Source organism: Eumetopias jubatus, unplaced genomic scaffold (assembly GCF_037043125.1).
Source record: "Eumetopias jubatus isolate StellerSeaLion01/CBP00866 unplaced genomic scaffold, mEumJub1_p1.0 scaffold_16, whole genome shotgun sequence".
NCBI lineage: Eukaryota > Metazoa > Chordata > Mammalia > Carnivora > Otariidae > Eumetopias > Eumetopias jubatus.
This window is the reverse complement of record NW_028274822.1, coordinates 39,998,778-40,015,428: the sequence shown is the minus strand read 5'-3', so window position 1 is coordinate 40,015,428 and position 16,651 is coordinate 39,998,778. Positions and strand designations below refer to the sequence as shown.

Sequence of the window (16,651 nt, the reverse complement as noted above, 5' to 3'; positions counted from 1 at the left end):
ACACAGATCCTACAATTATGATTTCTGCCAGTGGAGAGGTACACACAGAGAGGAGTGGCAGGAGTTGTGAGTCCCCTAGAAGGGAAGGTCACCTCATTCTAGAATGATTTTCCCCAGGAATAACTCAATAAAATATTCTTCCTTTGATCTTTAATTAATAACAAAGGGGATAGCGGAAAGTTCAACAAATATGCATATTTATGATATTAATATATTCAATTTGTGTAGAGAATATTCCATTTTATTCTGCATACAGTGCTGAAGTGGCCTGTCCAGTCTTGCTTCACCTTTAACTCTTTTGACAATCCACACTCTGTGATTACTCCAGTAATGAGAAACACAAGAGTGCAGGCTCTGGAGCTTTATTTGGGTACACATTTTGGCTCTGCCATTTACCATCTGTGTGACCTTGAGCAAATGACTTGATATTTCTGTGCTTCCATTTCTTCATCTCAAGTAGAAATAATCATAGTGCCTAATACCCTAGTGGTGGTGTAAGAATTAAATGAGTAAACGCCAGTGAAGTGACTAGACTGTGTGCCTTCCACATAATAAGTGTCTGTTTTGTTGTGTTTTTCCTTATCTGTGTCATTTGCTAGGGGTAGTGTGGTCAACTGTGTTATCCAAAAACATAGGTTTAAGTCCTAACCCCCAGGATCTGTGAACATAAAGTTCTTTGGAAGTAGGGTCTTTGCAAATGTAATCAAGTTAAGAGGAGGTCAGTCTGGATTAGCCAATGACAGATGTTTTTACGAAAGAAAGGAGAAAAGATTTGGAAACAGGAGAGGGTCACAGGGCAGGAGTCTGTGTGAAGATGAGGCAGAGAGGAATGAAGCTACAAACCAAGGACTCCTGAGCATTGGCAGGAACTGTCAGAAGCCAGGAAGAAGAGAGGAAGCATTCTTCCCTCCTGTCTTTGGAAGGGCCCGTAGCTCTGCTGACACTTTGACTTTAGACTTCTAGGCTCCAGCACTGAAAGATGATGCATTTTGTTGTTTTAAGTCACCTAGTTTTTGGTATTTTGTTATGGCAGCTCCAGGAAATGAATACCCCAGTAATCTAGATGAGAAAGTGGGGCCTTGTGGAAGAAGAGAATGAGACATTAAAAGGTGAAACTCAGTACCTAGAAGAGGGCTCGCCTGTGGTTCCTTGGGTGTTCTTTGAATTTAGTTATTTCATAGGGTCACCCGACACAGAGGGGAACAGGTTTGGGTCGGCAAGGCTGGGTGGCAGACAGCTCTCCAGAGTAAATGCGAGTGTCACAAAGCTTTCTGTCATCTGGAGCTGTGCTGTTGATACAGAAGCCACTTGCCACAGGAGGTGACTGTAAGTGGAAATTTATTAAAATTAAATGAAATCTGAAACTCAGTTTCTCTGTCGTAGCCACATTTAAGGTGCTCAGTAGCAACATGTGGTGAGTGGCTACTGTATTGGACTTTGAAGTTTGAAAGAACATTTCCATCATCGCATAAAATTCTATTGGACCATGCTGGACGATATTATTATTGCTACTAAGATTTGTTTGGGAGGCAAGTAAAGCGAGTGGACAGGTTGTGTAGAAAAAAGGGAAGTTCCATATTCTTGTAATATGGGCAAATAACTCCATCATTTATTAAAGAAAAAGGAAAAAGTGACTATGGTGGAATTTAAACTTGGACAGCTGCTCACAAGGCAAATCTCAGTTGCTGAATGGCCTACTGTTTTCTTCATAAAATCATTTACATCACTGCTTTTCTGTAATTTGGACAAAGGATACTGTATTAATTCTTTTAGACCGAAAATTAGCATAGCTGAAAACTCGCCTCTATCCAATGCCAGGCATCACCGTGGAAAAGTATGGCATGCTTTACTGTCATCTGGCCGAGGTACACCTCATATAAAATTGGTTAATATTTTGGTCCCTTAATATCGAGAGGGAAGTAAATGCTACAAGGCGACAAATGAGATAAAAAAATCTGTGAGCCACAATCTCTTTCCTCCTCTTCAGATCCAATCATACAGATGAATAAATTGCTATAAAAAATACCAAAAATAAAACTAAAAACAATGACTGAATCATTTTTTTTAATCTCATGTACTCTGTGTTCAGGTAGCAAGAAATTTAATTCCAGTCGGACCAGTCTCCTGTGATTTTTTTTTCCCTTTCATCTAAGATATTTTTAATGCTCAGAGGCATTATAATAGAAAAGCATGTATTTTTGCTTGGTTTATACCCATCATCCTTACCATTACAACAAGACAAAAGCATTAAAGTAAAATTAATCATGTCAAAAGATTTTAGCAAAAACAAGTGAGACCATGCATAAAGCATCGCTTTGTCTAGTGTGAAGTCATGCTCTGATTAAAAACATATAATGAAAGCGAAAGCGATACATCATTGCCTTAGCAGTAGGGTTTTCTGAAAGCACTTTGCGGTTCTCGACATAAAAATGTGGGAAGATTTTGGTCTTTGAAATTCACAATGATTATTGTTCTAGCTAAATAACTGGAGTTCAATCTTAATTTTTTTAAAAGAAATTAAGACTTAATGACCAAACAAGGCATGCCAGTAGGATTAATAATTAGCACACACTGTAAGGAGCAGTAGTTTGCCTTGGCATCCAGACACAGACGTAAGAAAGTGTCTGCTCAGCACTCCCCTTTCAACAAAACCATTGTTAAGCAGATGAATATGGCCAGGCTTTTAGGGTACCTTCCATGAAATACAACTGTTTGCTCCATCAAAAACAGTGTAATTAATAAATACAAAGGTGTGATCAGAATGATTGTTCCCCATTTGGGAGGTCATCTTGTGTGTGATACAGAAAACCCATTTCTAACTGACCAGATAGTCATGAAATACAGATTTACTTCTGAACTCCAGTGCAAAGTGATCTCAGGGATCTGAAAAGGAGCAGTTTGCTTATTTGCACTTTGCCTTAATTACGCCTTTCTTTTGATGGAGATATTTGCATACAATAATCACTCACCCCAATTATCTTTCCATTTTTTTGTTGTAATTTTGAAAGTCATTTCAATTCTTTTTTTTAGAGTTCTCTTTAAATGATAAAAACCATTTTGTTCTATGGGAATTATGTGTGTCTATGCAATTTTTATCTATACACATGTTTGCATATCTATATTATAGATGTGTAGTAGTTTACATATATATAATAAGCCGTAGAGATAGTAAAAATCACAGAAAGAGATAATTAAACTATTTGAGGGGAGGCAAAATTTAAAAAATTCTACCCCCAATGCATTATAATATTTGGAATGTGTTTTTAAATATTTCCTTTAATATAGAGGCATCCAATCTTCTGTGAATAAATATCGGTCCTGAAGATGAAGTCATGCCGAGACAGGAACAGATAGAGAGATGCATGGAGCAGCGAGCTATCTCTTCTAACTCATAACTGTTCATAGAAGGAGTGAGGATATTTTGCATGTGATAAGAACAGTGCATCAAATTATTCGTTGAACCTAAGGGTGCATGGTTTGTAATCATTACGGCTATTAAAGAAAAATTTTGGTAATCCTTATGAGAGTTTGGGAGGATTGCACTTTTCCACCCACTTTGAAGTTAGGTGTGACTAGGTGATTTATTTTGCCAATAAAATGTGCTAAATTCAGAGTGGAAGCTTGAAGAGTCAGAGTGAAATTGTCCTCTCCCTTGCCACGGCAAGAGTGACAAGTCATATCGTGGAGTTGTCATGAACCTGAGGATTGGTATAAGAAGAAGTAGAACAGAGATTCCAGCAAACCTACCATAGACCGGTGACATGAAAAGAAACAAGGCAGTAAGATTTGGGATTTTTGGGATGCCTGGGTGGCTCAGTCAGTTAAGCATCTGCCTTCAGCTCAGGTCATGATCCCAGGGTTCTGGGATGGAGTCCAGCATCAGGCTCCCTGCTCTGCGGGGAGTCTGCTTCTCCCTCTGCCTGCTGCTCCCCTTTGCTTGTCCTCTCTCTCTCTTTCAATCTTTCTGACAAATAAATATATAAAATCTTAAAAAAAAGATTTAGGGATAGTTGTTAAATGACCCTTAGCCTAGCCTCCCCTAATCTGACTGATACAGGCTTTGGTATCATGGAGGCCCACAGTGGCTGATGGCAAGGAAGCTAAGATTGGAGGGTGGAAAGATGGAAATGCATGTTATGGCATGGAACACCACTTGGTAAAAATGCTATTTGCTCTTACTTAGTGGATTGCTTATTTAATAATCTTCCACTCCAAGGTTGGAAGACAGAATGTTGACAATGTGCATTGGTTGCTGTTGGTAGCACTTGGCAAGATCTCCAGAAAAGAGATGATCTCACAAACAAAGTTGGCCCATTTATAAGCAGGAGTGAAAGGAAATGGAGTCCAGAAATCTAGGAGTGTGCAACATTGGAATAAGTAATTTTTTTCAGTCTCATCTGGTAAAAGATTTTGGCTTGGTGCATCATACACAAAATGAGGCACATTTTGAGCAAAATAGGTAAATTACAACTCAACTGACAAAGACAAAATTAAAGATATGGCTTTCACAGTAATTTGACCACATCAGAGTATCTTAAAAGAAAGTTTCAATAAAGGGTGAGATACCAGTAAATTCTTCTAACTCAGGGAAAAGAGTAAAAAGGGAGCTTTTCCATTAAAGATTGGTAAATATATAGAGTATTAGAGTGTGTGTATGTGCTTGTGTGTGTGTGTGTGTGTGTGTGTGTGTGTGTGTGAAAAAGAGAGAAAAGGGGAAATAAAAAAAAAAAAGAAGGAAAAAGCAATCTAAGAAGTATATCGGAAAAGAACTGTGGATGTGGTCAGTGGCCATGGAGTGGACATAAACCTAAGAAGATAGCTATGCTTTCTAGAGACTTAATTGCCAAAAGACCTGCCAGACTTGATTAAAAGAGGCTGTGAAAATTAGAGACTTAAATATCTACAGACATGAAAGGTACTTAAAAACTCTTCTACTCCCAGGAAGAGCATAGTCTCAGGTTTACTTCAGATATGTCCAAAGAAGATAATAGAAAAAGAAAAATCTCCCATTAGGTGGAGCCAGGGGCCACGGAGAACAAAGGACAATGAGCAGAACTAGGGAGGGCCCTAATCAAGGAACACAACGTTGGATAGGCGCCCTTCAAAAGGTCTGTTTGGTGGGATTCCTAAATTGCTATGCTCTTTCCAAATGAAAATGTTTATTGTGCTGATCTGGTCCCTAATCCATCACTGTGCATGATGCGGGAGGAAACTAGGTAATTTGATTGTTTAGTTTGTTTCCAGATCAAGATCAAGAACAAATGATCCTGATACTGGGATGATTGTCCATCACTCAGAGATCATCACTGAGCTTGTTGATTTGTGGTGATCTCCCTCGTGTGGAGGAGCAAGTATACTTTGAGCATGGCAAGGAGAGTACATGGAATATTTAATGTCCAGGAGGACAGATTATAGCAGGCACATTGCTCTGTTCACCAGATACTTCGATTCTCTTCTTCCTGAACCCGGGGAAGATTACAGTTCCCTGTCCCCTTAAAATGGGGTGTGGTCTTGTGATTGAGCATAAATGCTAAATGTCACTTTTAATTGCCAGTGCAAGACACTGCAGCACATTCTTACCCCATTGCGCTGATGATAGAGATCCATGTTAAGATGCAGCCCCATATATCTGGATCCCTAAATGACTCTGATGAACAGGTACTCTCTGCCGACCTGTGTTGGACATGTAGCAGGAGTGAGAAATAAATTTTTTTTGGCTTAAGCCCCCGAGCTTTTGGAATTGTTTCTTACCACAGCATAATCTAGCCCATCCTGACTGATACACATGGCTTCATGCTAGAAATAGATAGAAATTTCATTCTGAATCAAAGGTGTGTCTTCTTTCTCAAACTCCTGATGGTAAGAGCAGAAGGCACGATTTAATCTTTTGCTTTCCTCTGTTTGGCTATATGCAAAATAGACTAAAAGAGAATAAAAAGTTTTTGAGGAACAACTATCTTCCCAATACTGAGCCTACAGCCTTATTTGTGTTATTTGATTTAATTCTCTCAATAACTCTTAAGAGGCGGGTAGAATTATATTCACTTTGCAGATGAGAAGGATCAGAGTGAAAGCAGCATACTAAGGGCTCAGTCAGCAAGTGCCCGGAGGTGTATTTCAATTTAGATCTATCTGTCCCGAACGATGTGGCTGTGTGTGTGTGTGTATGTGTGCGTGTGTGTGGGGGGGGTGTTTTGTTGTTTCATTTTTGACACTGCTTCAAAGACAGAGTTAAAAATGTCAAGAAATTTGCATTGAATTATGACCTGTCAATAATATTAAATGCAAATTTTATCACTTACATATCATAACTTGTAGTTCAGTCCCTAAACCAAGATAATATTCTTAATCTCTAGAAGTAGGATATTCATTCAATTAACCTATACTAGTTTTATTCTCTGAATGTGGTACTGTGACAAGTACTTTGGATCCATTTAGATTTTCATGAGTGAAATGGGTCAGCACAGATTAAATCCCATTCATCTGCTTGGATTCTTGACTAATGGCACTTGTTGGTGAGACAGATTGGTGTGGTACATGAGGCAGCACTGCTTGATGGAAATACAGAGACGAGTGTTCTATTCCTTATCCTGCCACTAAATCATCGGGTGACTCTGGGTATGACACCTTCTCTCTTTCCGTCACTCAAAGTAAAAGCCAAATTTGTGAACCTGCCATAGAAGAGCCTACAATGGTCCGGTTGCTGTGAATGTCTTTAGCCACGTGTCCTATCTTTCTTCCCCCGACTCTTTGATTTCAGCCATGCATCTTCTTTCCACAGGGTCTTCGTACTGATTATTAACTAACCTGGAGCAATCTTCTTTTCACATCTTTACTTGGCTAACTCTGTCTCTTCCTTCAGTTCTCAGCTCAAATGCCTCTTCTTTGGTGACAATTCTCCAGGAAGTCTAAACTAGATCAGGTCTCTCCATTATGAGATCTTACATACCTTTTACACCTTTGTGCTCTTCCTTCAGATCACTATCACATTTTGTTATTATATATCACTATCTGAGAATATTTATTAATGATGGTACCCCCCCAGCTCTAAGATTGGTGAAGGCATGATAATATTTGCTTTGACTCAGGCTTGTTTTCTCTGTATTGAGAACAATGGCTGTTACATAGAAGACATCAATTACATTTATTGAATGAATGAAATTAATGTGTAAAATAGAGGGCTGGGCAAGGAGATCATCTAATCTCTTAGTATTCACATTCATTGGCTTGCCAGACTTAGTCTGCAATTTGCCTAGGAATGACACAGAGCACATTTAAGCAGCAAATATGACTCATACCCCCTTTATACTAGACTCAGTATCAAGTATCACAGCTTGTATGTAAAGAAAGCATCAGAATTATTCGTATACATGCTGTTCTCTGGAGAAAAAGCAATTGCTATATTCAAGGGAGGTATAAACCAGAAATAAAGTCAACTAGTTTTTCCAGGCACCCAACTTCCTCGAAATACAGTATTTTGTAAGTGACCACCACACATATTTTTTTTTAAATCTATGAAAAATCCACTAATGCACTGGTGCATGAATACACAGTAGCAAATAATTCAAGATATATAGCAATGTGCAGCCATGTATCTCAAATTAGAATTGAGCTCATTGAAGGTAAAATTAGATGCTAACATATTTAAAAAGTCCAAACACAATTCTCTTTCCTTCCTCTTTGTCCAAAGTCATGGAAACAATCACTCCATGAACTGAAATAAAAAGTTCCAAGCTAATAAAGGACAACTGTCATGCTACTATATAAAGTCTTTAGATCATTATGTTTTCACTAACACCACTCAGTTCTTTTTTTTTTTTTTTTTTTGGAGGGGAAAGGGGCAGAGGGAGAGGGCGAAAGAAAACCTTAAGCAGGCTCCACACCCAGCAAAGCCCAATGTGGGGCTTGATGTGGGGCTTGATCTCACAATCTGGAGATCATGATCCTGAGATCATGACCTGATCCAACATCAAGAGTCAGACACTTAACCGACTGAGCCACCCAGGCGCCCCACTCAGTTCTTACTTCTTAAACCAATCTTAACAATTCCATGAAATAGTCCCATATAATACGGTTCTTGCTTAATCCTCCAGCCCCACCACCTACTTTCCCAGCCTCAGACTCTCCTATAGATGCACAAATTCATTTCAGTTTTTAGAAGGCACCAACTCTGTCTTGCCTTTTGGCATTCCCAGTACTAGACCCTCTTACTAGAATATTTTTTCATTCGTTTCTTTGCCTTGATAATTCCTACCCATCTTGTCAACTTTACAGAAGGTCACTTTGAGGAAATCTTCCCTAACCTTTCATATTTAGATTAGGGACCTTTTTTCTCTGCTCCCCCCATAGCACCCTGAGCCTCCCCTCTCTATTCCTTAACACTCCCTACTGTATTTGCCTCTTTAGGTTCTTGAGAGGAGAGATGGTCTTATCCACATTCTACCCTCCCACCCAGCACAGAGTGGGTATTCAATTTGCTTGTTATATGAAGGAATGAAGTCTATAAATAAGTCTAAATTCTTCCCAGGCAGTTTCAGAGTCATTCTGGAAGCACCTAATTGTTTTCTGAGGTTTTCCTGCAATGAGAAATGCACTGTCTATGGATTCTGCATCCCTGTCTAGAAATGAAATGAAATTAACTAAAATTAAATAATTTGTGGGGTTTAGGTCTAAAGATAATATAAATAAAAGAAACCCACAGGTATAAAACCCTCAATTGAATTTACTTTTTATTTCTTTCTAAATAAATAATCATAAGAAATGATTATTAGCTTTTGACTAACTTGACTTTCCCTCCAACATATCCTCAAAGAAATAAACTGAAGTCAAGAAACAAAGGGGCCAAGGAAAGAAGTCCAGGTGAAAGTATCAGTGTGCAGGCTTATTATTTCCTGAATAATCAGGAATTATTAGGTATCGGATATGATCAAACCTGTATGTATCTTTTGGAACTGAAGTTCACTGTCTTCTATAAGATTTGCTTCCTTGGTACTACTAGTCCTTCAACATTTATGGAAAGTATATATTATTTTTTTTAAGATTTTATTTATTTATTTGTCAAAGAGAAAGAGAGAGAGAGAGCACAAGCAGGAGGAGCGGCAGACAGAGAGAGAAGCAGACTCCCCACTGAGCAGGGACCTCGATGCAGGACTCGATCCCAGGACCCTGGGGTCAAGACCTGAGCCAAAGGCAGATGTCTAAACAGACTGAGCCACCCAGGCATCCCTGGACAGTATATTTTAAAAAAAGAATGAAGGGGCACCTGGTTTGAGCAACCGATTCTTAATCTCGTCTCAGGTCATGATCTCAGGGACGTGAGATCGAGCCCCATGGTTGGGCTCTGCACTGGGCATGGAGCCTACTTGGGATTCTCTCTCTCCCTCGCCCTCAGCCCCCCCCCAACTCTAAAAAAAAAAAAAAAGAATGGAGAGTCCACCAGCCTCTGATATTTGTGACTCTCCTAAAAGAAATCACTGACACCCAGACCTAGAACCCCTCCCATGTGGATGGGATCAAATTCAATGTCCTCCACGGATTAGAGGAGACAGCCCAGGAAATCTCCACACAGTGGTTTCCTTTATGTCCTGCCACTGAAAAATACAAGGCCCCCAACCCCTGCACTACCAGGTAGAGAATAGAGCCACAAATCAATTGAAAGGAAGAGGGGAAAAAAGCATTTCCCCCTACCTCTGGCAAAGAGAACCGAGGTGGCCAGAAGAAGGAAGATGCCTTTCTAAGTTAGTTCTTCTAATTTTCATCCTAATGTTATTAACGGGAAGTCGTCATGGGCACATGGAAGGACAGATCTTTGTTTTGAAGTCCTTTTCCCCCCTCATTGCTCAAAGAAAGCAGTAACAAGCACCTAACAAGTAGAATGTCTCATCTGAAATGCAGGAAGAAGGGAGTCAGTCCCCAGGAAACACCTTTCTCCACCAGTAAAGGACTCGGCCAATGGGGAGCACGAAGAAAATAGATGGCCCCTCAGTGCTGTCCCTTGCGGGGGTGGGTGGGGACTTCTACATGTGGACTTCATAAGAACTTTGCTGTGTTGTAAAAATAAAGTAGCCATGGGAATTGTTTCGTTTGATCTTTGCACCAAGGATTTAGGGCCTGCAAAGTGCAAGAGGCATGTTTTTTGCACTGGCCATTTTAGTATTCATGTCTCCTGTACTGCTTTTCTAATAAGTTAAGAATGAAACGGCAGACTGCGTGCAGGAGTGAGAAATGCAGGGAAAGCAGTACTGTAAAATAAAAATGAACGAAAATGCATCTCAACTTCCCTTCTATTACTAACAGTCAAGAGAAAAACAATGCCAATTTTACTGTTATTACTTAACATTTTACACTGACAAAAGGACTTTACAGTCATTTTTACATGTTATTTCCCAGTACTTTTTCTACGAGAGACCACGGAGCTCTGTCACTATTCTCAATATTAATTATTTAATGTTATATTAAATGATTTTTCCAAAGAGGCGGATAAAAATGCAATCTGTGTCAGCATGTTACCATAACAGTCTTTTCTGTGAGAGTAATTGTTCCCTTTGCTGTTTGGGTAGACCAGACCACTGACTGGCTGACGGCTGGATTTCTTTTCTTTATGTGATGTAGATCCACTTTCTCTCTTCTACTCACCCTCCTCCATTCAATTTATTATTACTTCTGTACCCCTTAAACTGTGATTCTAAAACATAACAGGGTAAGATCTAAAGAGATCCTTTGCATTCTTCTTTGTTATAAAATTCGTGTAAGCCATGTGGCTCCCCTAACTGGGTATCTGTGCTCCTGCCTGGGGAATGCCATCTTTCTCAAAGGAGCATGTTTGTGAGACAAGCTGAGAAATGTCTGCTCAAGCCACGAGGGCAAAGGATTCTAAGATTCAGAGGCTCTAGCTAACCTCGGGTTTTAGGTTTTTGCTAGTTAGCTTATTTGTTAGTTTGTATGGAGACAGCCATGTGATAAATAAGCAGACCCAAGCCGGGCCCTGTCTGCTAGCATTAACTGTCATCCTCATCTCCCTGCCAATAAGTTTAGCTGTCCTTCAGGGTCAAAAGAATGGCAGTGGGAAGCTCTGCGATCCCAGATGCTTCGTTGGATTTAGGGAGAATTTGGATTTTTTTTTTTTTTCTATTCCAGTGAGAAACATTTCTTCCTTTAATTGTTAGATGGCCCAAATAGTATGGAAATCTGTCAGTGACCTGACTTATTTATTAGTCAAATAAGATGCCTTAATTAAAAAATACACACCAACAGCAGAAATCACCCAGATAAACTGTCTATATCTCTCCAACAAACCTGAAAAATATGCCTTCACTTGGGGCCATGTAGTCACAGCCCAGCAGGTAATAAACTCTATTTTTGAAAATACAAGTCCCAGTGAAATGAAGAGTATAAGTGGAGTAGACATTTATTTCAAAGCTGTAAGCATGCCTGACTATAGGAAAGAGGTTCAAGATCTTTGAGTATGCTCCCATTATAAGAACTTTTGTATACATTCATGTCTGTATTCCCTTCCATTTCAAACCTGGTGAATGGAGTCAACTGACAGTCATTTATCTCTACTTCTGAGTCTGTAGATCACCACATGCAACATGGGAAAACTATGGAAAATAGGTTCCTGGCTCCGGGACTGTGGGTCAAAGTACTGTATCTGTTGCAGTGTAATTTGTCTCCCCTCTGCATAGAGAGCTTGAGTTGACTCACGCCTCTAGGGTATAAAGGTCCACACAGTCCTTGTGCTCAGACTGGTGGTGGTGTTCTAATAATGGCCACAACACCTGGAATTGGTTGAGCTCACGCTATGTGCTAGATGACTTATAAACACAATTTTATTTAAAAATTGTGATGATGCTGACAAAATGAAGAAGCCATGACTTTGGGACATTGACATGCCTGGCTCAAGGTCATAGACATGGGTTTGAATGCAGGTCTGACTGATTCAAGTTCATGTCTTCTTACCACATCCTTCTAAGTAAAGAGTTAAATCAGGCAATGTGAAAAATTTGAGTAGGGTGACCCTATGTTCCAGTCTATACCTATTGTCTCAGCATAATCAATAGGTCCCCATGTCATGCTCTGAAGTGTCCCCGTTTGGAGACCAAACTGGATGATCACTCTGTCTCCGAACAAGCTTTAAAATGAACCTAAGACTTTTCTTAGGTATTATTCATGAGGTTTTAATTAATCTTTTTGCCTTCAATGAAGGGCTTCAAACCAGTAGCAAATTGGGTTTTGCCTGGTGTATTTGGGAAAGCAGATGGATTTGTGAATGAGTATCACTTCTTTTGCCTCTACGTCTCTCTCATCTCTCTTCGAGAATCTTTGTCTTTCCTTTTTCTTCTCTCCTCCTCCTAGCATCCATGTCTTACTCTGTGTAGGCTTTCTCTATTGATCAGTGTCAGATAACTGATTCTTTGGTTTTACTTTAAAAATACAGCTTGGTCACTCATTCAGATGTTCAAATCACTATTAACAGTCCTTTTGTCAAAAAAGAGAATGAAAACCATTTTAAGGATCTCTAACTGATTTTTCTTCCTTCCTTCTCCTTAAGCTTCCTGCTATGATCCCCCCACTTCTTTCCTACAACCGTAGCGTATGGGTGTCCAGGGAGCTTCCTCGTTGCAGATCCTGGACAATGCTACTGGCTGTCTCACTGGGGTAAGTCAGCTCCGAAATGTATTTTTTCAAGCACCACCTCACATGTCTTTGTGCCTCTTCTGCTCTTATGGGCAAACTGTTGTCCTGTTTCTATTATTTGAAAGGGCTTTTAGTAAGAGTAAAGGAAATGATTTTTAAAAAATCTGATAAAATATATAACCGCTTAAAAGACACATGCTCTAAGAAAATCTAACTTTCTCTTTTGTCGGTTTTTAATGTATGGCTTTGATTTATGGATCAAAATTACTCATTTATTATTTTATCTATACAGCTCTGGGCAATTTTGACAGTTAAAATTTAGTTTTATTGACCAGAGCAGCCACTGTGCCCACGAGGGGCCTGGTACACGAGCCTGCTGCGCTCAAGAAATGATGATTTTTGATTCCATGACTGAGTCAGATTGGGAATCATAACCGACGTAACAGTAAGTTCCAAATCTCAGTGCCCAAGGCAAGAGGTTTGCTGTAAAACACAATCACCCTTTAAGGAGGGGAGGAAGGGAATCTTGGGTGGAAGTTTGCAAGCACAATTGAATGCAGCTGGGATAGGCCACAGATATCTGTCCATCCAAACTGTGGAGCTATTACTATTGCTCTGTTGAGGGGAGTGTTTCTCTAAGACTCGTTTTACAGACCAAAGACGAATGAGCAGAAAATGTCTAAAAGGCAAAATGAATGTTAGTTACAAAGACAATGAGCGAAACACCCCTTATGATGTGAGAAAATTTACTGGGGCTATTAACCAACCTTTCGCTTTTCGATAAGCAAAAAAAAGAACAGAGGCATTTCTTTCGGCACGTCTCTGTGACCACCCCTTCTCTGTCACAGAGACACAAACTCACACAGTGCTTTTAGGCCAGTTTAATTTAGGCCTATTCGACTACCAAATTGGCCACCTCTGCAATGTTAATTTAGTCTTTTACTCTAAATCCCCGGTTATACATAAACAGACCTACAAAGGGTAACAAATCAATAAAATGTCTAATTTGATTAGCCATGTTTTCGAATTCATCGAGATAGCTCTAACCTGAAACAAATAGGTGGGCAAATAAATAAAGAAGGGCACTCACTTGTGAGTATTTTCCATGTCTTCTTTTCATCATCGTAGTACTGAACCAAGTTGCTGGGGAGCCGGTCCGGCCCAGGAGGCAAGCCTCCGACCAATAACAGCATTTTCTTGTTAGAGCGAATTCTTCACCCAAAACAAAAGAGGAGATGAATAACCACATTATTGTAGAGCCTTTTTAGTGGCGACGCAAAATCATAACCATCAAAAGAATGTTCCTTGCTTGCAGATTTCTATTTCATTTTTTCCTGTTTCTTCTCCCATTCATGTCTCAACAATTTTTTTGAACCAAGCAGAAAAATGATCAGAAGAGCAGCATATCCCCATACTCATGGAATAATAAGCTCCCTTTATGCAATTTGTTAGAGGTTCATTCTAGAACGACCTTTTTCTTATATTATCCCTTTAAATCATCACTCTTTACAGCTGAGTACACATGAAATGCTCTGGAGTTGTACTAAGGTTAAGCATTAAAGTTGCATGTCAAAAATCGTATTAGTCAAAATCATTATTATAAGCCATTCTCCACTCAAAGAACCTTGAAAAAATTAAGGTTATGCAGAGAGTTTGTGAGCCAACTCTTTAATCACCCAGGGAACTTCGAATACCAGTTTGGTACAATTAGTAGCACAGGGCTAACTGGGGAAGGTTAACCAGCATCAAGAAGACTTTTTGTTTGTTTAATTTAGCTGAGACTTCCGCCTTCATCTCCTTCCCAGCGCCCCCTCCCTTCCCTGCCCCAGCCCCCCACCTCCCAACCCCCATCCTTGGGTACCACTGGTGACACAGCAGCACCAATTGGTAAAAATGAGACTGTGAGGCTGTTTTGAGCCTCCCCAGAGTGGAGCCCTGCCAATGCTTGCCACTGATCCAGCCGCATGAACCTGCTCAACTGTGCAAAGTCACTCTAATTCCCTCCCTCTGTTTTTCTACCTTCTCCCCCAGGGGGCAACCACTGAAAGGAGTGACTACCCACCCATCAAGAGCTGGCAATTCGCTGCTATTAACCGTGACTGTGATTCCCAGTCTGCCTGGCAGTTCCTGAGAACAGGCCTGCAATGTCTCATATGCAGTAAAAGCTTTAAGATGCACCCTGGCCAGCACACTCGACCTGATGGATGTGCGATCCTCAGGAAGGCTAATGGATTGAGCACACTTGCGATTGGAGCAGGGAGGGGAGGCCCAGACCCCCACGAGGGGCCTGCTGATTTAACGGTCGCTTTACATATAATTGAACTTTTCATTTACCTGAAAGGCTGAAGGTGGTGGTGGAAGAAACAGAACAAGCATGACTGAAGGAAAAAAGTCAATAAATACAAAAGGGTTCCTCTTAAATATGATCGCAACCCACGGTGGTGGCTCTCAGTCTGTTATTACATAGTCAGCCCATCGTTCTGATTCAAGGACGCTTGGCAAAGTATGCCCTTGTGGAGAAGCACTGTTTGTTGGTTAAGAACCTAACATTTGGAGAGTTAACTTAATAGAGTTAATGACATTTCCATGTGAAGGAAGGGAACAGGAGAATTCCTTTAATGAAACTCTGGTGCCATTGAATGCATTGTATATGCCTCAGTACAAAAAATACCTTCTGGAGAAACTCCTATCAGGCAATCGTGGATAGAGGGGCTGTACTTCCGGAAGGATGCCTAGTGTAATATCAGCTTACAGTATTAATTTTGTCACCAACAAAAAGCCCCCTCGTTTCTTTGAATCTAAAGTACTTTGGAACTGTACCCATATGCCTTATAGACCAGTAGTTGTGAAACAAAACCAGAATCCAATAGCAAAGAGCTCCATCCTTTGAGGATTTCAGTGATTGGGGTGGTCTGCTAAGAGGGGTGATGGAAACTCAGTACAGTAAGTAGCTTTCTGTTATTTTGAAATGAGAACATATGTAATTGATGTGCTATGTAATCTCCTAAATGCATGGTTGCAGAACTAATAGAAGACTATTCTATTATTGTCATTTTGGTCCAAATAATCAACCACTCTGTGAGTCTAAGACAAGTCAAGATGAGAGCAAGTACTCTTTTTTAGGTTGCTGCTATTGGGTACCCTGTGGCGACATTTCCTGGTCAACTGGAAGGCGCCCTTCTGTGGCTGTCATGACAGACACATCTACCAGCTGCCAGATAGCTATGGTCAGGCGGAAGAGGAAAGGACTCAGGGAAGCTGTAGTGGGACCGAAGAAATCTAATTCAATCTCTGTTTTCATATTTAAATAAAGGTACTGCTTTTAAAATGTGTTTCATGAATGACAAATGGAGAGAAATGAATGACTTAGCGATGTTTGTAGGGTTGTTTCATTAATTGATAAGGCCAGTTTCCCTGGACACATCCACATGGGTGATTTTCAACAGCAGTTTAGATGGACCATCTCTGCAGATGAGGAGAGGATCTAGAGTCTTTGTTCTCTCTGCCCAAAGAGCCACGCACTGCCATCTGTCCTCTAAGAACTGGCCGGAGACGACCAATACCTAAGCCACTGAACAGCTGGCAAATGGTAACAACCTTCACCCCTGCCAACAATGACGTGACTCAAAGGGCTAGCTAGCATAGCAGCCATGAAAGCCTCCACATAAACTAAGATAAATCTCTAAACCATCCAGCCTCCTCAGGGAATGTGATGAAGAATTACATGGAAGGAAAGGAAATTCTACCTACCCTCACTGGTTGTGTGTTTTCTGTGAAGGAGCTGTGTTTTAAAGTCATCCATATGGCCTTGTAGTGAGTGAAAACACATTTTAAATCTTGCATTACTAATTCATATTATCATTCATTCAACTTTGTTATGGCATTTCCCTTGGATTATTTTGTTTCTAAAGCTTGTGTCACTCAGTTTTCTAATCAGTATCGATATTATTTAAGTCTAAATAAAGGTTAAAACTCTACCTTCTGAAGGTGATTCACATAGAAACCAAAAATAGGA

The 16,651-nt window shown here is 40.1% G+C and overlaps 1 protein-coding gene across 1 annotated transcript in view; it reads right to left on the bottom strand.

Annotated features, from left to right (window-relative positions):
• The window catches only part of KLHL14 (kelch like family member 14), a 95,145-nt gene that overhangs the window by 53,307 nt on the left and 25,187 nt on the right, over positions 1-16,651 (bottom strand). The window contains exon 2 of the mRNA XM_028098334.2: positions 13,727-13,848. Within this exon, the coding sequence (XP_027954135.1) occupies positions 13,727-13,848 (122 nt within the window). The remainder of the gene's footprint in view (positions 1-13,726; positions 13,849-16,651) is intronic.